This window comes from Oncorhynchus tshawytscha, linkage group LG18 (assembly GCF_018296145.1).
Source record: "Oncorhynchus tshawytscha isolate Ot180627B linkage group LG18, Otsh_v2.0, whole genome shotgun sequence".
NCBI classification, from domain to species: domain Eukaryota; kingdom Metazoa; phylum Chordata; class Actinopteri; order Salmoniformes; family Salmonidae; genus Oncorhynchus; species Oncorhynchus tshawytscha.
In genome coordinates this window covers 15,740,732-15,766,080 of record NC_056446.1, presented here as the reverse complement: position 1 = coordinate 15,766,080, position 25,349 = coordinate 15,740,732, and the positions used below count along the sequence as shown (strand labels likewise).

The 25,349-nt window shown below is 43.7% G+C and overlaps 1 protein-coding gene across 4 annotated transcripts in view; it reads right to left on the bottom strand.

Annotated features, from left to right (window-relative positions):
* tbc1d32 (TBC1 domain family, member 32) overlaps positions 1–25,349 on the bottom strand; it is a 40,721-nt gene that overhangs the window by 14,712 nt on the left and 660 nt on the right. For all 4 annotated transcript variants that reach the window (XR_002948480.2, XM_024377991.2, XM_024377993.2 and 1 more), the window contains 24 exons: positions 25,096–25,257; positions 24,699–24,876; positions 24,175–24,246; positions 23,925–24,050; positions 23,345–23,423; positions 23,140–23,243; positions 22,983–23,044; positions 22,747–22,897; positions 22,575–22,634; positions 22,117–22,219; positions 18,495–18,632; positions 18,246–18,335; positions 16,393–16,535; positions 15,660–15,787; positions 15,226–15,427; positions 8,382–8,461; positions 8,080–8,218; positions 5,886–5,973; positions 5,686–5,804; positions 4,727–4,846; positions 4,007–4,095; positions 1,040–1,162; positions 623–731; positions 34–127 (listed from right to left, as the gene is read on the bottom strand). Coding sequence is in view for 3 of the 4 variants with exons in the window: in XM_024377991.2 (XP_024233759.1) it covers positions 34–127; positions 623–731; positions 1,040–1,162; positions 4,007–4,095; positions 4,727–4,846; positions 5,686–5,804; positions 5,886–5,973; positions 8,080–8,218; positions 8,382–8,461; positions 15,226–15,427; positions 15,660–15,787; positions 16,393–16,535; positions 18,246–18,335; positions 18,495–18,632; positions 22,117–22,219; positions 22,575–22,634; positions 22,747–22,897; positions 22,983–23,044; positions 23,140–23,243; positions 23,345–23,423; positions 23,925–24,050; positions 24,175–24,246; positions 24,699–24,876; positions 25,096–25,257 (2,759 nt within the window). In the remaining variant the exon portion in view is untranslated. The remainder of the gene's footprint in view (positions 1–33; positions 128–622; positions 732–1,039; positions 1,163–4,006; positions 4,096–4,726; positions 4,847–5,685; positions 5,805–5,885; positions 5,974–8,079; positions 8,219–8,381; positions 8,462–15,225; positions 15,428–15,659; positions 15,788–16,392; positions 16,536–18,245; positions 18,336–18,494; positions 18,633–22,116; positions 22,220–22,574; positions 22,635–22,746; positions 22,898–22,982; positions 23,045–23,139; positions 23,244–23,344; positions 23,424–23,924; positions 24,051–24,174; positions 24,247–24,698; positions 24,877–25,095; positions 25,258–25,349) is intronic.

Genomic DNA, 25,349 nt, shown 5'->3' with positions numbered 1-25,349 from the left:
TTGTCTTTGGAAGATGCAGTATGTAAATCTTACCCTGTTTACACCGGGTTGTCTTTGGAAGATTCAGTATATAATACTTGGGCAGAGGGTATGATGAAAACATCGGCCATGGATAAGGGTCAGTGCCCTAAAAAAGATAAATAATCATTTAAAATGTATGTGATCTCTGTTTACAAACTCCTACAAGCTTATGTATCTCATATTATTGACACGCCTAATACAAATATGGTGTGTTACTGATTGTCTGTAGATGCTATGTAATAAGTGAAATCTGAGCTATTCCACATGTAAAGATGTAGAATATAAATCACATATGAACCATGGTTTACTTTTCAGATTCAGTGTACTCTAAATGTTAATGGAGTTTTGTTTGCTAATCCTTATCATCTTGTCTGTGCTATTTACATTCATTGAAGACAAGGTGCTATTGAAAGCTATTGAATGTCTTTCCAGGTCACAGAAGATCACAGCATCCCTGGAACAGGTTACCATGATGAACCTTTTGTATATGCAGATGATAGCACTTAAGTGTAACACACAGTTCTGGAAAACCATTCCTTCAGTCATCAGGACTTCCTCGACTTGATGTAAGGCCAAGGGGTGTGAGTAGAAGGGCACTGACCTTCTGGAGGACCCTAAGGGGAAGTCTCCTCTCCGATGGTCCTCCAATCACACTCATACGCACCAGGATGTGGTTCCTCTCCACAGATAGACCATCAATGATGAAATCTCTGAGAGAGGAGAGGGGTGAAGGAACAATGGGAGGAGAAATCTCCACTTCACAAATAAAACTAGCGTGCATGCAAATATATTTATTTTGTGACCGGACAATATGGAGCATTTCAATTCATGAACAGTTGCAATATCCATTAAGGAGGTATTCAAAACACCCTTTTGGAAATTGCCTTTTGTTTACGCTTTATTTCCATGACAAGGCAAATGATCCATTTCTTATTTTGTTGTGATTAACCTCTAACGGTGGAACCAAAGCCTGCCATACCACTATGAGGCACAGGAAAACAAAACCCTTTTCAAATACCCTTCACCGGACGATGGATCGGTGATGTTGTCCTTCTGACATTGCAGCAACATGTCGGAAATGTTGTACTGTGACTCCAGAAGAAGGAGGGAGTCTAGGTTGCAGCACATCACACTAAGTAATCTGAAAGTACACCAAAATACATAGATAAACACATTTTTACTTCTCAAGGACATAGAATTACAGATCGTACAGACGTAATCGTTTTAAAATGACTCAGCCACAACCAAATGTTTCTCTGACAAACCATTGGGTGCTTGCTCTGACAACTCATTGGGTCTAGCTGCCTACTGCTTACACACCTACAACAGACAGCATGTTGTCTTTTCCCCAGGTCTTATGAAAGCTAGCATTTGTTTCTGCTAGCCTGCCTTATTGCCTTGTATATTAACAGACTCCGCAAAGGACCAAGCCAGAGGGCTTTGCATAATAGGGAGAAAGAATCCCTAACTGAGTTGTGGAAATAGATTTCAACATTAATGCAGCAGTTGTGAGAGTAATAAATCATGAAAGCGGATACAGGAGCGATGTGACGGAGACATTGTGTACTTTTGGAGAACATGGCTGGGAAATAAAACAGGCAGGTGGAAGTGAGCAGTAAAATATGACAACCTTGGGTTATATTGTTAAGTGACAGAGATGTCCCTCTCTAATGGCTATAATGAAGGGATTTTCTACCTAGCAGTCAGTTCATATCAGCCTGGTCCTTTTACAGGGACAGTGACACAATCCTACTGAACAGAATTTGGGCAGCAAACACAACATACTGTACGGAAGCTGCACTCAACCAAAATGGTTCTTCCATTGCAGCCTGCTCTTTAACTCAAGACCAAAACAATCTTGGGACCCTCAGAGCAATTCTAGATATAATTCTTTCAACACAGACACCAAACTGCAGGAATGCAAGTTCTTGTAAACAGGAAAAAAGATCCAGTCCTTGAGCAGAAATATCCCACCAGTCAAATCATTAACTACAAGTGAAAGATTGTGTAGAAGCCAGCCAGGAGGCAGTAAACATTATAAATGCTTGTTCTGCATTCAGGGAGTAAGGAGCTCCATCTTTGTTCATATCATTACAGGCTCTGATAAGGAGTGCAGTGTGAGGGCAATTCATTATCATTATTTTAAGCATGAAAAATGGGAGCCAACGTGTTACTGAGACACTTGTGAAATGAACACTGAATAAAACCGTTCAAGCAAATTACACAGCCACAGCGTTTTGTCAACAGGAAGCCATCCTCTTCAAAAACAAGAGTCTCCTAATTGATCCATTTTGCATATTTGGTGGAGCTGAGTGGGGCCCTCCTAAGAGAATGTAGCTCAGGCTCTTTCATCTGCAGTTTCCGCCACGCTCCCTGAAACACCAACACTGACTTGCCCTCCTTCTGACTGGGGCGGCCATCGCTAAGGATTCACTTTTGACTTCAAAACCAGTGTGTGTCCCTCTGGCAGAAAAATACAGAACATTCAAAACAGCAGAGAGAAAATAAGTCTAAAGCAGTGAAAAATTTCAGAGGCAATGTGTTAAAAAACAATAAGGTGTTTGTAAGAGAACAATCTAGAGACAACCCTTTGAGGTACACAGGGATGAGGTACACAGGGATGTGATCTGGTTAAGCAAGGTGTGAGTTGTGGCTGTGATAGAGCATTCTGTCAAAGCAAGATGATTCATTTCTGTGCTGCTGTCAACTGTCATCATGCCCTCAGTGTGATGGGCACCTTCAGTCATTCAGTTTGACGTCCATTGGAAGACAGAATGGCTTTGGTGAGTCCTGAAGGCTGTCCGTTTCCCAAGTCATCCTTCATTGTTTAGCATGCAGGTCAACATCTAACCTATATCTACAGTTCTTTTCAAGATGAGGATGTTGTGTTCAGTTCCAAGGACAATTAGCGTGGAGAAACCCTAAAAAACAGTGGGTGAGCTAACACCCAGTCAAGCCTGAGTAAGGCAGCTTGGAAGTGGAACAAAAAATACTTTCCTCATTTCCAAGAGCTACTTCCATGCCAGAGAATAAATACAGCCCCTCAGCATTGACAAATGGTTATCAGGTGGTCTGTACTCACAGTGCTGTGCATTATTTATCCACTCTTCCTCCACTAGAAAACTGGTTTACTCACCCATAAACACATAGCAGCTGCTACATCTACACTGTGCTGTGCTGTCAGAGACTAGACATGTCTAGACTGTCCTATGGACACCGTACACGTCACTCTGACAGGTCCTCCCTGTGATATCCTGCCAGCCAGTCCAGTGACACACAGGCGGCTGTGACAGTTGTTGGGTGAAATGAGGACGTGAGGAGGGACAGTGGCTCAGTAATGATGACCTCTCCTCAGAGAGACAGATAGTGAGGCAGAGGTCATCCAGTGACAAGTCTATAACCACTAGAAGTGTATAAAAGTGAAAGAACCAGCCAGCCGTGTTAACACTGAGGCAGCCTGGTGTTTGTTTGAAGTCAACGTGGAATACATTGCCCTTTCCAATCCATATACATCACTAGGTTGATGGAAGATTATTTTCCCGAAGAGTTCACAAAAGATGTGAGCGATATAAACAAAACAAAACACTCACATCAAATCATGTTTAGAATGAAATAAATGACTTATCAAAAATAGGAATATCCTTTGTGGTAGCTTTAACAGTCGTGGGGTCTAATCTGTAGAAAATTATTTAGTGTTATATTAATTTGCTTTCTCTGTGTCTAAAATAGTGACTCAGTAACACAGCCTGAATTCAACTAAGAAAACATACGAGTCAATTCTGAGAAAAGCTCTTTTTATACAGTGGAATTATTCAGACAGTCGATGTCGCATAAAAATAGCATAAAGCAAAGAGTCAATCTCATATTGATCAGGCTAATCAGGCCAATCAGATGATAAACCACACAATGCATGCACTGCTGTGCCTTTGTGCTCCCACCACCCATTCATTCTGAAAGAAAGATCGGAGAACAGTATTGATCTTACCTCAGGCCAAACGTGTGAGATTGCTCGTAGTTGAACAGTGAATGAATTTTCACATCTGAGTTCACAGCAATCAGCCTATCAATCAAATCCTGTGGCAAAGAGGTACAACACAGAATGAAAATGCTGAAAAGATTGTGATGATGTGAAAGGTTGATAAATACATTTCTACCTACATCGTGGTCGTTTGCAGTAGTTATTGATTGGGCTATGTCTGTAGAAGTACACATGTAGGACTATGTTACAACAGCTGCGTTTGCACACAACCTATGTAAGTGTGGCCTCCTATGGCAAAACCTGGAACTGCAACCACATAAAAAAATTCTACCAGAGACAGAAGAGGAAGTGACACACCCCACTCCCTCATTTTTTTCTGGTTACATTACATTCAATAAACTAAGCAGACCAGACCCAGCTGCTACTGCATTGGTGTCTATGAGAGAACCACCCCGTTAAGCAGACCGGAACTGACCATTGTTTTCCAATGGTAAATGGCCTGAGTGAACAATCTTCATTTATTCACCTTTTGGTACTACCTTATCTTTGACATTGTCTGCATAATCTTATATTTCACATTTTCAAATATCTGAAGCAAATACATTTTATTTATGGGTAGCATAATCCAAACAAACTGATGTTAAAACCATATCCAACATAGGAAACAGATACAAGTGTATGTCAAGTCCAGCATTCTCCTGGTAGGGTGTGAGGGTCGGGACTGACTGTAATGGATGTGGGCATCTCCCTTAGGTTGTACTCAGCCTTGTTGGGCAGAGGCTGCTGTCCCAGGAGCTCCCACACAGCATGGGGGGAGGACAGCAGGTTGACCAAGGACAGGAACGACTGGGGGGAAGGGAAGGGGTGGGGTCAAAACAGTCATACATCATACATCAAACAGTCATACATCATTTGGTTGTTCTGAAAAGCTAAGGTCAAGATGAAATGAGTTTGGGTTTATGACAAGGTTGGGGTGCAGCAATTTCTGTTGTTTCTTTCCTACATTCTATTTATTCAAAGAGCTTTTTTTTTTGCTGAAAATGGAACTTGGAACGTTATAAGTCTAAAGATCTATACTGCATTTCAATAAAAAAGGATTAAAGGGATGACAATTACATTCACATGTTCTCCAGACAGTGTGTATTGCGGAGGTGTATCAGAGGACTGACATATTGCTAGATCATCTCAAACTGATGAACACCAACTGTGAATACCCGAGTAGATTACTTCCTGTAGATTGGTGAATATAAAAGACCGTATTGAAATAAAACATCCGAAAACAAGAGCTAGGCTATTATCTGTTAGATCCCGTTATTTAATTTAGGGGATAAATGGCAGCAAAACAAAAACATAATTGTCTTTCTTGTCATTCTGGTTCCTATCCTGTCTGAATATGGTATAGACCTACCACTCAACCTTTGACCCACCCACCATGAATAGCTAACAGAACAGGGCCCACAGTCATAACACCAATGTCAATCAGAGCACTGCTCACTAAAATAAACCATCCATCCTGTTCATGAGCACTCTCTGTAGTAAGTCCTCTCTCTGACCTGATGGCCAAGAAAGGCTGACTGTGAATACCAAGGCTGAGTTGTCCTGCTGATTATCCTCAGGAGGCTGCATGAGGAAACCATGGACGTTGAAGCACACAGCACTGTAAAGATCTGAGCAAAATAATTTACCTTCAGACAGCTCCTGTCAATGGGGTCCATGGGGGTGGACTTGGGGTGAACGACCCTCACATCCTCTCTCCCACACTCCAGGACCGACCATATCTCCACCACTAAGGCCTGCACAAAACCTGCCAGGACATACTGAGGGGTAACTCATGTGTTAACACTGTATAACAATATGCTCTGTTTTACTAGTAGTATTACTGTACCAGAACTGTGTAAAGCCACCACACCGGGGGCTGTTGCTGCTACCTGTGTTACCATCACACCGTAGCCAAACTTCTCACATCGGCTGACCTGGAGGAAAGCGTTTTCACAGATTTGAGAATAGCCCATGATTGCTATTAGCCAAAAGCTATTTACTATCTTGCATAATCAAAAAAGTGTATGTGTGTGCATGTCTTTGTGTGAAGAATATTAGTTTATTCTGAAAATGGGAACACATTAGTTAGGCCAGAGGCATGGTTCTATCCTCTGGGTTATCGAAATGGCACTCAGATGTATAAATACACCGTATTTCTGTTAATTGATTTGATGTAAATCACTAGCTCAAACAATTGATTGAAAATAAAGATGAAAGTAAAACAACAAGTGGAAAACGCAAGAAAGACCTACAGAATTTAAGCCTCAGATACCAAGCACATTTTCACCAATATTGTGGATGAATCAAAGTAATGAGCATTAACTACAGATAGGACTAAAATCTGAAATGTAAGATTTAAAACATTATTAAATGTAAACAAATGTAAACAAAGTGATTTAATGTGTAAAGATTCTTAACTAATTACAAAACAATGGCGCAAATTAAAAATAGATTAGCTTGATTACAATCTGGAGCAAAATGTACGCCAAACAAGGAAGGTAATTAGGAAGTGCATGTTAACAATTCTAGTCAATTAAATCAGCAGGGAATTGTGCCCACGTTTGCAGTACATGATGTATACATTGGGCAGTAAGGCTACATAAAAAGACATTTATACTTCAAATTCAGTGTAGCGGTACCAGCATGTGTACAGTTGAAGTCAGAAGTTTACATAAACTAGTTTTAATGACTCCAACCTAAGTGTTTCAACCACTCCACAAATTTCTTGTTAACAAACTAGTTTTGGCAAGTCGGTTAGGACATCTACTTTGTGCATGACACAAGTCATTTTTCCAACAATTGTTTAGAGACAGATTATTTCACTTATTTCACTTATTCACTGTATCACAATTCCAGTGGGTCAGAACACACTAAGTTGACTGTGCCTTTAAACAGCTTGGAAAATTCCAGAAAATGATGTCATGGCTTTAGAAGCTTCTGATAGGCTAATTGACATCATTTGAGTCAATTGGAGGAGTACCAGTGGATGTATTTCAAGGCCTACCTTCAAACTCGGAGCCTCTTTGCTTGACATGGAAAAATCAAAAGAAAATCATCCTTGGGAGCAATATCCAAATGCCTGAAGGTACCACGTTCATCTGTACAAACAATAGTACGCAAGTATAGACTCCATGGGACCACGCAGCCGTCATACCGCTCAGGAAGGAGACGCGTTCTGTCTCCTAGAGATGAATGTAATTCGGTGCGAAAAGTGCAAATCAATCTCAGAACAACAGCAAAGGACCTTGTGAAGATGCAGGAGGAAACAGGTACAAAGGTATCTATATCCACAGTAAAACGAGTCCTATATCGACATAACCTGAAAGGCCACTCAGCAAGGAAGAAGCCACTGCTCCAAAACTGCCATAAAAAAGCCAAACTACGGTTTGCAACTGCACATGAGGACAAAGATCGTACTTTTTGGAGAAATGTCCTCTGGTTTGATGAAACAAAAATAGAACTGTTTGGCCATAATGACCATCGTTATGTTTGGAGGAAAAGGGGGGAGGCTTGCAAGCCGAAGAACACCATCCCAACCGTGAAGCACGGGGGTGGCAGCATCATGTTGTGGGGGTGCATTGCTGCAGGAGGGACTGGTTCACTTCACAAAATATGGCATCATGAGGCAGGAAAATTACCCAAATTATTGTGGGAAGTTTGTGGAAGGCTACCTGAAATGTTTGACCCAAGATAAACAATTTAAAGGCAATACTACCAAATACTAATTGAGTGTATGTATACTTCTGACCCACTGTGAATGTGGAAATAAAAGCTGAAATAAATAATTCTCCCTACTCTTTTTCTGACATTTCACAATCTTAAAATAAAATGGTCATCATAACTGACCTAACACAGGGAATTTTTACTAGTATTAAATGTCAGGAATTGTGAAAAACTGAGTTTAAATAAAGTTGGCTAAGGTGTATGTAAACTTCCGACTTCAACTGTATACTGTATATAGCTGGGCGTTATAAATACTAAGTAGGGTAGTGGACTCAATTTAGCCTATTCATCCCCACCATGGTGTTCTCTCTCCATACCTGTAGTTTCTTGGTAAACCTGGAGAACATGTAGGTGACACACTCATTGATGGCTCCAGTCTGCTGGAGGAGCAGCAGGCCTTTCGGTGTGGCAGCGAAGTTCAGCAGGTTGTCCAGCAAAGTCTCCTCCCAAACCACTCTGTGTGAACAGACAGCAGAAGGAATGATTGATGGGAAGACTCATTATTTTCCATCTTATTTATCCTTCCTAACAACATGCTAGAGGGGTGACTGAAAATAAAATCACAACATAATTATAATAGATGCTGTTTGCCTGCAGGGGGAGACACAAAGAAACTTACACATTCTGCAGCTCCTGAGAGGACGTGCCGGGGATTGCTCCGGGAACCGGGGTGGGAACTCTTTCTGACAGGGAGGTTGTCTGTGAGAGAGAAAAGAAACCTTCAGCTTGAGCCTTTGTTTTTCTCCCCTGAACCCGTACACTGAACTTTAATAATGAGGAGTTCAGCAGTCATGCTCTGCATCTGCATCTCATTCCTCCAGTCTTTATACCTTCCTCCATAGAGGCACAGGGCTCACAGGGATCCATTATTAGCAGTGTAGAAAGTTCTCTGTCTCCTGTAGCTGCCTGCCTGATACGCAACACCCATCACAAAACAATGGCCTTAGACAATATGGTTTTGTTTAAACTTTCATGAAATTTGGTTTGTGGAGGTGCTATTGTGAAGGCAAAGTTTTGTTCTGGGGTTTGTGAGGGTAGTTGACAAGCTCAAATTGAGAATTGGTTAACACTCGCAAGGCCGCCAGACGGAACACCAGGACACGTTCTCAAAGCATACACAGACCAGCTGGCAAGTGTGTAATCCCAACATGTTTCAAGCTGACCACCATTGTTTCTGTTCCCAAGAATTCCAAGGTAACCTGCCTAAATGACTATCGCCCCGTAGCACTCACAGCTGTCATTATGAAGTGCTTTGAAAGGCGGGTCATGAGACACATCACACCATCATCCCAGACACCCTGGACCCACTCCAATTAGCATACCGCCCAGCAGATCCACAGACGACACAATCTCAGTTGCACTTCACACTGCCCTCTCCCACCTGGACAAAAGGGGAAATAACTATTTGAAAATGCTGTTCATAAACTACAGCTCAGCGTTCAACATCATTGTCCATCACCAAGCTGTGGACCCTGGGATTGAACACCACCCTCTGTAACTGTTCGGTGGTGAGGGTAGGCAACAACACCTCCGCCACGCTGACTCTCAACACGGGGGACCCTCAAGGGTGTTTGCTTAGTCCCCTCCTGTACTCCCTGTTCACCCTCGACTGTGTAGCCACCCACGACTCCAACACCATCATCAAGTATGCTGACGACACTCTGGTGGTAGGCCTGATCACCGACAACGATGAGACAGCCTACAGGGAGGGGTCAGATATGTCATGGGCCCAAAGATCCTCAAAAAGTCGCACCATGGAGAGCATCTTGACTGGCTGCATCACCGCTTGGTTTAGCAAATGCACCACCCTCGACCGCAAAGCGCTACAGAGGGTGGTGCGGACAGCTGCCATTCAGGACGTGTCAGAGGAAGGCCATAAAAATTGCTGAAGTCTCCAGCCACAGACTGTTCACTCAGCTACCGTCCGGCAAATGGTACTGGAGCGTCAGCTCTCGGACCAACAGGCTCCGAGACCATTTCTACCCCCAAGCCATAAGACAGCTAAATAGTTACCTAATGGTTACCTGGACTATATTCACTGACCCTCTCTTGCAATGACTCTATGCGCACTCACAATACTACACACACACACACACACACACACACACTACATACGCACACACACGCTTACCTTCGACACACATACACACGCATATGGACACAACATCAACACACATTCACACACACTTTTACTCTCATCATATACTGACGCTACTCTGTTCTTTAGTTTACTCTTATTATTATCTATCCTGATGCCTAGTCTCTTTACCCTGCCTTCATGTAGATAAAGTACAGTATCTACCTCATACATCTCTCTGCACATTGATCTGGTAATTGTACTCCCTGTATATTGCTCCATTCTTGTGTATTTTATTCCTCTTGTATTACTATTTTTCTTTTTATTATAAATCTCTGCATCATTGGAAGGGCTCGTAAGAAAGTATTTCATGGTCAAGCCTACACCTGTTGTATTCGGGGCATGTGACAAATACAATTTTGTTAGATTTTTAAGACACCACGGATGCTGGAGGTTTACAGATCAACAAAATACAACTTGTCCATCATAAAGTATGGTTTTCGGTAACCTCCAGCATCCTTGGTCATTTAATGACTCCAAATATTTTATAGGGCTGCAGGAACTTTAACTTTCTGACATTTGACTCAACAGGCAAAAGAGTATTTTTCTGATGTCTTCCCCCCCACCAAGTACAATAGTTAATACTGTATTTCACATGTTATGTTTATGAGAACATTTTAGGAGGGTGGAGTTTGGTATCTGAATGTGGGATAAGGATTACTTAGAATTCCTATTGATAAAGGCGTAGACAATGGCTCATTAAAGCAAACAGCATATCATACCTGTAACGGTTCTCTTGTGGTGAAGGAGAGTCGGACCAAAATGCAGCGTGTAGATTGCGATCCATGTTTAATCAAACAAACGTAACACGAATACACACAAAACACTACAAAACAATAAATGTAACGAAAACCGAAACAGCCTATACTTGTGTCAACTAACACAGCAACAGGAACAAAGACACTAAGGACAATCACCCACACCAAACTCAAAGAATATGGCTGCCTAAATATGGTTCCCAATCAGAGACAACGATAAACACCTGCCTCTGATTGAGAACCACTTCAGACAGCCATAGACTTATCTAGAACACCCCACTAGCTACAATCCCCCATATATACACACCACATACAAAAACCCATGCCACACCCTGGCCTGACCAAATAAATAAAGATAAACACAAAATACTTCAACCAGGGCGTGACAGAACCCCCCCCCCTAAGGTGCGGACTCCCGAACGCACCTCAAAACAAATAGGGAGGGTTCGGGTGGGCGTCTGTCCATGGTGGCGGCTCCGGCGCGGGACGTGGACCCCACTCAATTAATGTCTTAGTCCCCTCTCCTCGCGTCCCTGGATAGTCCACCCTCGCCGCCGACCATGGCCTAGTAGTCCTCACCCAGAAACCCACTGGACTGAGGAGCAGATCGGGACTGAGGGGCAGCTCGGGACTGAGGGGCAGCTCAGGAGTGAGAGGAAGCTCAGGAGTGAGAGGAAGCTCAGGAGTGAGAGGAAGCTCAGGAGTGAGAGGAAGCTCAGGCATGTAGATAAATCTACCAGATCCTGGCTGGCTGGTGGTTTCGGCAGATCCTGGCTGACTGGCAGATCCCGGCTGACTGGCAGATCCTGGCTGACTGGCAGATCCTGGCTGACTGGCGGATACTGGCTGACTGGCGGATACTGGCCGACTGGCGGATACTGGCCGACTGGCAGATCCTGGCCGACTGGCAGTTCTGGCAGATCCCGGCTGACTGGCGGATCTGGAAGAGTCTGGTTGACTAGCAGATCTGGAAGAGTCTGGTTGACTGGCAGATCTGGAAGAGTCTGGCTGACTGGCGGATCTGGAAGAGTCTGGCTGACTGGCGGATCTGGAAGAGTCTGGCTGACTGGCGGATCTGGAAGAGTCTGGCTGACTGGCGGATCTGGAAGAGTCTGGCTGACTGGCAGATCTGGAAGAGTCTGGTTGAGTGGCAGATCTGGAAGAGTCTGGCTGACTGGCGGATCTGGAAGAGTCTGGCTGACTGGCAGATCTGGAAGAGTCTGGCTGACTGGCGGATCCTGGCAGACTGAAAGATCTGGCTGCTCCATGCTGACTGGCGGCTCTGGCTGCTCCACGCTGACTGGCAGCTCTGGCTGCTCCATGTAGGCTGACAGCTCTGGCGGCTTCTTACAGACTGGCAGCTCTGGCGGCTCCGTGCAGACTGGCAGCTCCTTGCAGACTGGCAGCTCCTTACAGACTGGCAGCTCCTTGCAGACTGGCAGCTCCTTGCAGACTGGCAGCTCCGTGCAGACTGGCAGCTCCGTGCAGACTGGCAGCTCCGTGCAGACTGGCAGCTTCTTGCAGACTGGCAGCTTCTTGCAGACTGGCAGCTTCTTGCAGACTGGCAGCTCCTTGCAGACTGACAGCTCTGGCTGCTCCATGCAGACTGACATCTCTGGCTGCTTCATGCAGACTGACAGCTCTGACTGCTCCATGCAGACTGACAGCGCTGACTGCTCCATGCAGACTGACAGCTCTGGCTGCTTCATGCAAACTGACAGCTCTGGCTGCTCCATGCAAACTGACAGCTCTGGCTGCTTCATGCAAACTGACAGCTCTGGCTGCTCCATGCAGACTGACAGCTCTGGCTGCTTCATGCAGACTGGCAGCTCTGGCTGCGCTGAACAGGCGGGAGACTCCGGCAGCGCTGTAGAGGAGGAAGGCTCTGGCTGTGCTGAACAGGCGGGAGACTCCTGCAGCGCTGTGTCGGAGGAAGGCTCTGGCTGCGCTGAACAGGCAGGAGACTCCGGCAGCGCTGGAGATGAGGAAAGCTCTAACAGCGCTAGATAGGCGGGAGACTCCGGCAGCGCAGGAGAGGAGAAAGGCTCCAACAGCGCTGGAGAGGCGAGGCGCACTGTAGGCCTGATGCGTGGTGCTGGTACTGGTGGTACTGGACCGAGGACACGCACAGGAAGCCTGGTGCGGGGAGCTGCTACCGGAGGGCTGGGGTGTGGAGGTGGTACTGGATAGACCGGACCGTGCAGGCGCACTGGAGCTCTTGAGCACCGAGCCTGCCCAACCTTACCTGGCTCGATGCCCACTCTAGCCCGGCCGATCCGAGGAGCTGGAATATACCTCACCGGGCTATGCACCCGCACTGGGGACACCGTGCGCACCACTGCATAACACGGTGCCTGCCCGGTCTCTCTAGCCCCCCGGTAAGCACAGGGAGTTTGCGCAGGTCTCCTACCTGGCGTAGCCATACTCCCTGTGAGCCCCCCCCCAAGAATTTTTTGGGGCTGACCCCCGGGCTTCCATCCGCTCTGCCGTGCTAGCTCCTCATAATGCCGCCTCTCTGCTTTTGCTGTCTCCAGCTCGGCTTTGGGGAGACAATCATCTCCAGGCTGATCCCAGGGTCCTTTACCGTCCAGTTCCTCCTCCCATGTCCATTTCTCCAGGTGGTGCAACCTCTCCCACTGTAGCTGCTGCTGCTCCTGCTGCTGCTGCCTCTGTTGCCTCTTCTCCTGTTGCACCTTTGGGCGGCTACACTCCCCTGGTTTAGCCCAGGGTCCTCTCCCATCGAGGATCTCCTCCCATGTCCAGAAATCCTTCTTACGCATCTCCTCTTTGGGCTGCTCCTGCCTGTTGACACGCTGCTTGGTCCGTTTGTGGTGGGTGATTCTGTAACGGTTCTCTTGTGGTGAAGGAGAGTCGGACCAAAATGCAGCGTGTAGATTGCGATCCATGTTTAATCAAACAAACGTAACACGAATACACACAAAACACTACAAAACAATAAACGTAACGAAAACCGAAACAGCCTATACTTGTGTCAACTAACACAGCAACAGGAACAAAGACACTAAGGACAATCACCCACACCAAACTCAAAGAATATGGCTGCCTAAATATGGTTCCCAATCAGAGACAACGATAAACACCTGCCTCTGATTGAGAACCACTTCAGACAGCCATAGACTTATCTAGAACACCCCACTAGCTACAATCCCAATACATACACACCACATACAAAAACCCATGCCACACCCTGGCCTGACCAAATAAATAAAGATAAGCACAAAATACTTCGACCAGGGCGTGACAATACCTGCTTGCTGGCAAATGAGTAATCAAACTAGTAAAACTGCTGATACACTGGGAGTGTCTTAGGATAAGTTAAAGATCTTGCTTATGTAATCTTATATATATATATATTAGTATACACTGAGTGTACAAAACATTAGGAACAACTTCCTAATATTGAGTTGCACTCAAAACAGCCTCAATTCGTCGGGGTCATGGACTCTACAAACTGTCGAAAGCGTTACACAGGGATGCTTGCCCATGTTGACTACAATGCTTCACACCGTTGTGTCAAGTTGGCTGGATGTCTTTCGGGTGGTGGACCATTCGTGAAACACACGGGACACTTTTGAGTGTGAAAATCCCAGCAGCGTGGCAGTTCTTGACTCACTCAAATGTGTGCGCCAGGCACCTACTACCATAACCCATTCTATGGCACTTAAATATTTAGTCTTGACAATTCACCCTCTGATAGACACATATACACAATCCATGTCTCAATTGTCTCAAGGCTTAAAAATCCTTCTTTAACCTGCCTTCTCCCCTTCATCTACACTGATTGAAGTGGATTTAACAGGTGACATCAATAAGGGATCATATCTTTCACGTGAATTCACCTGGTCAGTCTATGGCATGGAAAGAGTAGATGTCCTTAATGTTTTGTACACTCAGTGTTTAATGGCTTAACACAAGTTGAGTCTCAGTGATGTTACATCTCAGTGGAAGTACTTTTGTCCCAATACTTTTGGTCCCCTAAAACGGTGGGACTACTACAGTGGTTCTCCCTTTAAAAGTTTTGAGCTTATGCCGTGACCATTTGTGGTAGATGGTGGCAGATTGTGGTAAATTGCATCATTCTGGCAACAACGGCTGACATTTAAATAACGTGCCATAAAATTCTGCGGCACCCCGCAAGCTGTGCTGCAGTACACGGCAACTTTTAAAGGAAGAACCACTGTATGTACAAAAAGTGCAGTAACTAAAGCTGACAGTCTGCACTTTAACCTCATAGTCATTGTATCATTTCAAATCCAAAGTGCTGGAGTACAGATAGATATGTATAGATTGCGTCAGGATTACTGTTAAAGTGCTATTTGGATTGTTAATTGGATTTGCTCCATTATTTATTGATTTCTTGTTCTTTCTATTTTTAATTGATTAATTGTGTACCTGTTTGACATTTTACTGCATTGTTAGGAGCTAGTAACATAAGCATTTCGCTGCACCAACTATAACATCTGCTAAACTGTGTACGCGACCAAAACATTTAGAATTGATTAGTATGATGGAAAATTGCTTCCTTTTCGGGTAGAGTAAAAACATACCTTTTTCCAAGCTGCAGCGATGCACTCATGCAGGCCATAGGGCCTGAGCACCTGCAGTCCTTCACATGTGTTGTACATCTGCCGACACACGAAGATGAAGGCCCCGCTTACGCCATATGATGTCTCTGCATTCCGTAACAATGGCAGCTCTTTAGCCAGGAGCCTCTGGGTGAACTGAACGATTACATGGGCAGCTGAAATACTAGACCACAAATAAAACACCCTGATCGATTACATGAGCCGTCACTCATACTGGTATACCATTCAAATGTTTGATGTATAAGGATTAAGAATCCAACATAAATTGTTGTGCTCTGTAAGTACACGAGAAAAAACGTCATACTTTTTTAGTACACTTAAGATGCTGAAAGTGCAATATTCATAATAATAAACAATGAATAAGTACCCTGTGTATAAAATAAGTTTTTACTTACCCTTCCCCCTCACCAGAAACTATATTTCTTTCATCTAAGAAAAGTGATAATCCTCGCTCAGTGGTGGCAATTCTTGCGAGAGTGTCTGCTATATGAATCAATGTAGTTTCTGGGGAGTTTAATTTAGCCTGTGACACAAAACACTTAATTGAAATGGCTTTGGGCACATTGCAGAATTAATACAAAATAACACAGACAACTCATACAGTGCAAATGTAACTAACTTACCACATACCATCAACACATTTCTACAATACTAATAAACATCATGCTGGGGATGTTGGTTCATTCATTTGTATATAGAACTGAAATATTGTATAAATAAACACTTGGATTTACCCCAGTTTACACTGCATTACATATATTGAATAAATACAGGTTTATAACCATTAGAGCTGAGAGATTGTATTATTTTAGTGTAGTTATTTAGTGATACTGTACCAAGTAACCTAAAATGCAACAGATGCTTTATGCTGACCTGCTTTATACTGACCTGCTTTATGCTGACCTGTTTTATACTGACCTGCTTTATGCTGATCTGCTTTATACTGACCTGTTTTATACTGACCTGCTTTATGCTGATCTGCTTTATACTGACCTGCTTTATGCTGACCTGCTTTATGCTGACCTGTTTTATGCTGACCTGCTTTATAATGACTTGTTTTATACTGACCTGCTTTATACTGACCTGTTTTATACTGACCTGCTTTATACTGACCTGCTTTATACTGACCTGTTTTCCTTTGAGCAGGGTGATGATGGGTGCCAGCAGTGTCTCTATGACAGGGGTTTGGTAAAGGCACTCTACTGCACACTCTGTGCGGTCACTCAGGGTCCTCAGCAACTCCATTACAAGAGTGGTGGGAGAGAGAGTGTCTAGAAACACAATTGCAACGACACACATGCAGACATGCATAAAAACCCACCCACACAAACACACGGGACAGCTCAGTTTAAGATTTTACGACACAGCAACAAAAATTCCTAAGTATCAGTAATCATTATTTGAACAAAGACCATGAAAGATATGTTTATTTTAAGCTATAGTTTGTGGCTTTAGCTGTGGAGCACTGGCAAAGGACATGCTGTTAGACAGGGAAGGTACATTACTATTGATCATTTAACTGGGGTAAAGGTATTGTAGTGTTGCTCATGAAAGTGAAGGGGCAATAAAATGGGTGTTGGTGTCACCAACAGATAATATACAATGAGTGTACAAAACATTGAGGACACCTTCCTAATATTGAGTTGTGCCTGGCACCTACTACCATACCCTGTTCAAAGGCACTTAAATATTTTGTCTTGCCCATTCCCCCTCCGAATGGCACTCATACACAATCCATGTCTCAATTGCCTCAATGCTTAAAAATGATTCTATATCCCGTCTCCTCCACTTCATCTACACTGATTGTAGTGGATTTAACAGGTGACATCAATCGTAGCTTTCACCTGGATTCACCCGGTCAGTCTGTATCATAGAAAAAGATGTAGTACACTCAGTGTATAACGGCTCAACACAAGTTGAGTCTCAGTGATGTTATCTCTCATCTCAGTGAGTATCACAGTGTCACCTTAACAAAGGTCTGACAGACACAAAGTGGGTGTACTCTAGAATACACATATCAAGATAAAGGGCTGTCATAAAAACTAAGCCACATACTGGAGTATCTGAGTTGTTCCACCAAATTGGGTGCCTTTGAGTAGTGTAACTTGGGCAAAAACAAACTTAGATTTCACGTCATTTTTACATTCTGTCACAAAGAACTAAATCTTAAAAAACACCGTTTCCCATCTCTCGAGGTGAGAACAGCCATAAATCCCCTTGTGACAGGGGAATTGGAAGTTTGCTGTGGGCAACAGGGAGGGGTAATTGAAAGAAAGCTTCACAAAAATGTCTTTATTGTTAAAACATTCCTAGCTTGTCTATCTATGGGTAGCAAGGGTTGACAAGTTATGTTTGACCCTCTCACTTTTCAACCACAAAATACCAGAACACAGACAACAACAAAAACAGAGAACCAGCTCAGCTGCTTTTACACTGTGATGTAAGGATTAGATGTTCAATGTTATTTTAAAATATATATTTAACAATAAATACTTTCACCACATTAAAACAAGAGTTCAGTTCACGTAACAGGGTTGACCTTAAAATGAGGGACAGACAGACGTGAACGACGAAATAAATAATACTACTCAGAAATGACTTTGTCAAAGCAGCAAAAGAACTAGGGCCGATGAAGGTGGGGGGGAAAAAAGTCTTCCTAGAAGTCACAAAGGGTGCACCGGGGGACATATCAAAATGCTGCATTTTGGGACTTTAGCCAGACTTCAGTCATTATAAAAATCTGATGTATTGAATTCTCCATGTGGTCTATATTAAAGGGCACGTCCATTAATATAACTAGCTTTTAAATGCAATATTAAAATATCAAAGGGATGCAAAAGGCACTCATTCCGTGGAACAACTCATCTGTTGTTGCACCTTCTTGCATAGTTAAGTCATCATCTTAATGAGAGGGTGAGAAGCATGTGTAAAAGAAGGCTGGATAGTGAGTCAAGGGATGGGAGAGGCAACGTGAACCACACCTGCATGTGATGAGTCACTGTGAGGAGGCTTGGGGTGTTGGTACATGATGCTAATCAGAATGACAAGCAAGTCTGTCAGACTGACTGGATCTGTAAGAAAATGACACGTGTCAGACAGTTAAGGTGGCAACCAAGAGTAATGCAACAGCTCTTCCTCCAGGATGGGGGTCAACGCAACTTCTGTGAAATAACTGTCAAACTACGCTTTTTTTCCCCATTTAAAAAAAAAGTATTCACTTCTGTTCATACCTTTGCGGTTCCACACTGTGACGGGAAAGAGCTTTCTCCCATTAGTGTACATGAGAAGCCTTCCAAGCACACATAATGAGTGAACGAAATACATATATTCCAGCTCCTTGGTAGTGTAGAGAGTCCTTTGAGCAGTGCCTGGACAGAAACAAGATTATGCTTCAACAGTGGGAACAAAAGAGATAACATGCTGTCTAAACTCCTTTAACATTTATTCAGGTGAAACTCCATTCACGACATGTAACAAATAGCATGCTGATGTAATTTGATATGAAACATAATACAATTTCTTCACCAACCTATCTTTTAGCATACGCTGAAACAATAAAACACTACGGGCAGTGCTGATAATACAGGTTCAAACAAGGGACAAAAAAAGCCTTTTGTACAATCACTGACAACGGGGTCAGTTTATCTGTGTTCATCCAATGCAAGGTCAAGAACGCAGCCTCACTCTACGGCAGAGCTGCCCCACAGAAGACAACACGAGGCACGCTCTGTTTTAAGGAGAACTATAAGGGAGAGAGACATTAGGCATCTTTTTTATTAGGCCTTCCATTCTATACATGAGGCTGTAGGAAATATCAATGGCACTGTATTCAGGAGAAACAGCGTATGGGAGAGAAATAGTGGGCCATTCTTAGGTCTCAGTGGATATAGCATTGGGAGAGGAGAGAGAAGCTAGTCTGAAATAGAATACAGGCTTAGGAAAAGTTTTTTTCAAAAAGCCTAAGGGATGCTTAAATCATTTCTGCACTTCCATAACCCCAGTCTCCCTTACCTAATTACCTCCTACATAGCTTACAATTAGTTGTTTAGCACAATCATGGTGTTGTCCCGCCTACACCCGCTCCCCATCTCCAGGGCTTGACGTCGCCGGTCTACTAATCACCGGTCCTGGCAACCATCATTACCCACACCCGCTCTCCATCATTACCCACACCCGCTCTCCATCATTACCCACACCCGCTCTCCATCATTACCCACACCCGCTCTCCATCATTTCCACACCCACTCCCCATCATTACCCACACCCACTCCCCATCATTACCCAGACCCGCTCTCCATCATTACCCACAACTGCTCCCATCATTACCCACACCCGCTCCCCATCATTATCCACACCCGCTCCCCAATATTACCCACACCCGCACCCCATCATTACCCACACCTGCTCCCCATCATTACACCCTCCCCATCATTACCCACACCCGCTCCCCATCATTACCCACACCCCATCACTACCCACACCTGCATACCATCATTACCCAGACCCGCTCTCCATCATTACCCACAACCGCTCTCCATCATTACCCACACCCGCTCCCCATCATTATCCACACCCGTTCCCCAATATTACCCACACCTGGACTTCTTCATCACCTTGATTACCTTCCCTTTATTTAGCTTTCAGTAGCCTCAGTCATCAGGCAGAATTGGTTTGTTTTCACGTTCAGTACACTACTCCTGGTTTGTTCACCTGCCTTGTCTTATTATTAAACTCTCTTTCTACACCTGCTTCCTGACTCCCTACATATTCATTACAGGTGAGCTCCAGTTCACACAAGTCATTCTTTGTATCATGGACCAAATGATAATCTGGGCTTCTCAAGACTCAAAAGACCAGACTTGAATATACTCTGGCTGCTGTTATAGACATTTTGCTATTCTACTCCCTGAGCTTGGCCAGTCAGTGATTTCCTCCATCCCCACCATCCCTAACAGTATTTCACTATGCAGCTCCTCTGTTCTTCCCCAGACTACACAGTATACACAGTGGTAATCTCTTTCAAAGCATGGGAGAACTCCTCGGCCCTGGCGATAGATAGATAGCAGCAGAGCCATCGGGCCTGGAGAGGAGGAGGACAGACTGTAAGACCACAGACAGAGGAAAACAAACCACCGGGTGTCTGATAACTGCAGATACGGGCCGCCTCAACAAGACTTGACTTATTCAGCATCTAAACACCCCACACACAGTGGGATAAGGAGGTGTGTGAACCAGGTGAATAGGGAGAGGTGGAGATGAGCTGGGAGGGAGGGCCTGTCGCCTGCATTGAGTTCTCAAGGGATGTACAGCAGGTGAAAAGCCACAGAAAAAGCTATTAGCCTCTAATGATTAAAATGTCCTGTGTAATAATTAGAAATGTTCTCCAACAACCAAATACACTGCTCAAAAAAATAAAGGGAACACTTAAACAACACAATGTAACTCCAAGTCAATCACACTTCTGTGAAATCAAACTGTCCACTTAGGAAGCAACACTGATTGACAATAAATTTCACATGCTGTTGTGCAAATGGAATAGACAACAGGCGGAAATTATAGGCAATTAGCAAGACACCCCCAATAAAGGAGTGGTTCTGCAGGTGGGGACCACAGACCACTTCTCAGTTCCTATGCTTCCTGGCTGATGTTTTGGTCACTTTTGAATGCTGGCGGTGCTTTCACTCTATTGGTAGCATGAGATGGAGTCTACAACCCACACAAGTGGCTCAGGTAGTGCAGGTCATCCAGGATGGCACATCAATGCGAGCTATGGCAAGAAGGTTTGCTGTGTCTGTCAGCGTAGTGTCCAGAGCATGGAGGCGCTACCAGGAGACAGGCCAGTACATCAGGAGACGTGGAGGAGGCCGTAGGAGGGCAACAACCCAGCAGCAGGACCGCTTCTGTGCTCTTCACAGAAGAAAGCAGGTTCACACTGAGCACATGTGACAGACGTGACAGTCTGGAGACACTGTGGAGAACGTTCTGCTGCCTGCAACATCCTCCAGCATGACCGGTTTGGTGGTGGGTCAGTCATGGTGTGGGGTGGCATTTCTTTGGGGAGCCGCACAGCCCTCCATGTGCTCGCCAGAGGTAGACTGACTGCCATTAGGTACCGAGATGAGATCCTCAGACCCCTTGTGAGACCATATGCTGGTGCGGTTGGCCCTGGGTTCCTCCTAATGCAAGACAATGCTAGACCTCATGTGGCTGGAGTGTGTCAGGAGTTCCTGCAAGAGAAAGGCATTGATGCTATGGACTGGCCCGCCCGTTCCCCAGACCTGAATCCAATTGAGCACATCTGGGACATCATGTCTCGCTCCATCCACCAACGCCACGTTGCACCACAGACTGTCCAGGAGTTGGCGGATGCTTTAGTCCAGGTCTGGGAGATCCCTCAGGAGACCATCCGTCACCTCATCAGTAGCATGCTCAGGCGTTGTAGGGAGGTCATACAGTCACGTGGAGGCCACACACACTACTGAGCCTCATTTTGACTTGTTTTAAGGACATTACATCAAAGTTGGATCAGCCTGTAGTGTGGTTTTCCACTTTAATTTTGAGTGTGACTCCAAATCCAGACCTCCATGGGTTGATAAATTTGATTTCCATTGATCGTTTTTGTGTGATTTTGTTGTCAGCACATTCAACTATGTAAAGAAAAAAGTATTTAATAAGAATATTTCATTCATTCAGATCTAGGATGTGTTATTTTAGTGTTCCCTTTATTTGTTTTGAGCAGTGTACAAAATAGGTCTACATGTTGGTTATTGGTGTTGTGCTACAGTAGATCTTGGTTACAATATAATTTGAATAGAATGGAGAAATACCAGTGTAGATGAAAGTTTAATTTACCGATGTGCTGGTGCTCCATAGAGTGGATGACCTCAGCCGTCTCATCTCTGACTGGGTCACAGGAGTCATGATAATGAATGCACTGCTGAAGAGCTGCCACAATCTGGGATAGAACAGCGCTCATTACAATCATCAAAGGAATGTTGAAAACACTGAAAAAATACAACTGAAGACCTGTAAAGTAAATAATTTGTTTGAGGGTAATACATTTCCCAGCACTCTACCTGCGAATAGAATATAACTAGATATATAGAAAGTTTAATGTCTTCAACATTCATCAACTGTATACTGCAAGACAATAGCTATAAAGGCAATCTAGACTTTAATCTTAATAAAACTGGAAACAAATGTATTATCACGAAGGAGGACAATCAGAGACAATCATCAGCTCATCATCAATCGCGTCACCACCACCCTCACTGTCACAGAACCATAAAGATGAGTCATCACTCACTCACCAGAGACTTGTACTTCCTCTCCAGGAGCCTAAAGACCACGGTCCTGCTGTAGTAACCATGCTGGAAGAGACAGGAATGTCATCATATTCACCTAGCACTGACAATTGGTTTGACTACTTATGGGGGGGATTGTTTTTTTGTGGTGTTTAGAGAAGGTTAATATTGTGCTCACCATCCACTTCTTAAACCAGGTGGCTTTGATATCCAGTAAGGCAATGAGGTGCATGGGCTTCAAGGCTTTCTCTGACCCTTGTGTCTCTAACCCGTGTTCAGGGTTTATGGACAGGAGGGAGAAAGTACTCTCTATTATCTCCTCCATGTACCTAGTGACAGAAAGAAGATACTAAATCTAATTCTAGATTAAACTATTCATTTGGATCACTTCATAAAATAGAACAAACATCTCACTTCTCTGGGTGCCGAATCCAAAAGGTTGTTACTTCCTTCTGAAAATCATTCATTAATCGCATCTGGCAAAAAAAACACAAAAAAAAAGTATAAGAATGACATAATTTTCAAATAGGTATAACTGCCATGAAAGTATCCCATTAGAGAGGGTGCATACTTGTTTTAAGAGACGGGTAATGTCCTGTCTGTTTACATCAATCCCCGCTGATCCAGTAGGGAGGCTCAATTTATGGTACAGGAAGTCAGACTCCAGACTTTTGGCTATTTATCAGAAGGCAAAATATGTATTATCCACATCAGACTGATTTTTTTTTTTAAACAATACATTTCAGAAACATATATGGGAAAAACAAATGAATTACCTAAACTGGTGTAGATCTCCCTTGTTACATTCAGTGGCGAACAGGAGAATGTTTTTGCAAAAAAGCGCAGGACCTTATCCTGAGTAGAGAGTAAACAAAATAATACTGAGAAATCTGAGGAGAGAAACAGACAACCTTTGGGAAATAGGACTCATACAAATGTGAATTGTTGCAATTTCACTGTGACAAATGTTCATCAGACTGAAAAAAACTAAAGTTGACCACAAGTTCCCTGGGGGGTGAATTCCCATATCAGAGTATCCTTTTCTATTTATGGACCTTGTATTCATCTGAGGTTTCAAATGTCTACTCTAAGTATGCCTACAAGAAATACCGATAATGTGTAACTATACTATAGGCTTACTTTACTTTGAGTTAATATATTAGAAATCATCAGTTGCCAAACTGAGCTGGCCAGCTCTTTTCCTTGTATAAGCAAAACAAGGATGACAGTATTCATTCTCCTTTGTTGGCTCTTTAATATGATTTTCAAAATGTCACAAGACAGGCATCTCTCTGAGAACATGTTATCTGCACTCATAGGAGCCAACCTTTCTGTGAGCATTATTCAGTGACTTACACTGAGGTCAGGGTCTGGGTCAGCCAAGGCAGCAGAGAGGTTCCTGCGCAGGCCACTCCAACTCTCACAGCTTAGCACATCCGAGGGCGGGGCACAGCACAGAGCCTGCAGGGCCTCCCAGCGCACCTGCACAACACATCACTCTCACTCTCAGGGACCACACAACATTGGCTCCAATCAATTAAATCTCTGCCGCTAGTAATAACCTAGCAAATTATACAGGATAGAAATCATATTGAAATCCTTTTACCTCTTTAGGCCTACCAGGGTCAAGCTTTTCAGCAAGAACTTGCAGCTGTTCTTGTTTGATAAATGCATAACTCTGTATGGAAACATGGAAGCATTTGCAACTGTAGTTAATGTGTAATTACTGTACATTCCCTTTTTTGAGCTTGGTAAGCTAAAATTAGACAGCATAAATTACACTGATTACAAACGCAACTCAGAGGCAACACAAACAAATGTAGCCTATAACATAATGATTTACACATTTAATAGTATTACTTATCCAAACCAAAATAAATATGTTAATAAGGTATAATGATACTGTTCTGATAGTGTATAAAAAGCCATTCAGTGGATAGTTGGGTGGATCCTCACTTTGTCCCAGCCTAGATTAAACCCCCTATAAATCAATATGAACTCTGCCAGCACAAACGAAAACACATCATGCGTTTATATAGCAATACTGAGTAGCAGACCACAAAGTTGCAGACCAAATTCAATTAGGGCATCAAAAGTGACTTGTAGGCTATTTATTTTACATGCTATTACCTGATTGAAGGATGAATCACTGTCGGAGCAGTTGTCTGTGTAATGGCTGTTTGACTGCTGATGTTGGCTCTCCCTGTGCATCTCCTCCTTTCTCAGTTGGTCCTCTTCAAATTTATTAATCAAAGATTCAACGACTACCATCATCGTGTTCTTCAATGTCTGCATCATTTGCTTGTATCTACACATGAGAAAGTAAATGTGATGGGGTGAATGCAATGCCATATCTAGTCTACACTCCTGCTTCAAGATTGTATTCGTTGTGAAGCATACAAGCACATACAGACTCCCCCTGTAAGCAGTGGAATATTCGGTGAAAGAAGTGGCGAGTCATGTTAGTCATCTCGTCTTCACTGGGAATGCTTAATTAATGGACACTGGAAAGAGACACCATACATACTCTCCAGATTCTCTAGTCTTCCTTGTAACAGCATGGACCAAGGTGTCCTGAACAGACCCAACAGCATATCCCTCCCCTCGGGCACAGCTCTCTGTCTCCTCCTCGATGACTGCTCCCAGAGAGCTTTCCACATACTGCCGCAGGTACTTAACAAATTCATAACTAAAAAAAGAGACCAATAATAAACAAGAATGATATGAAAATGGACACAAATTACTACAGATTTGATGGGAACAATCGAGAAAGCAATTTAT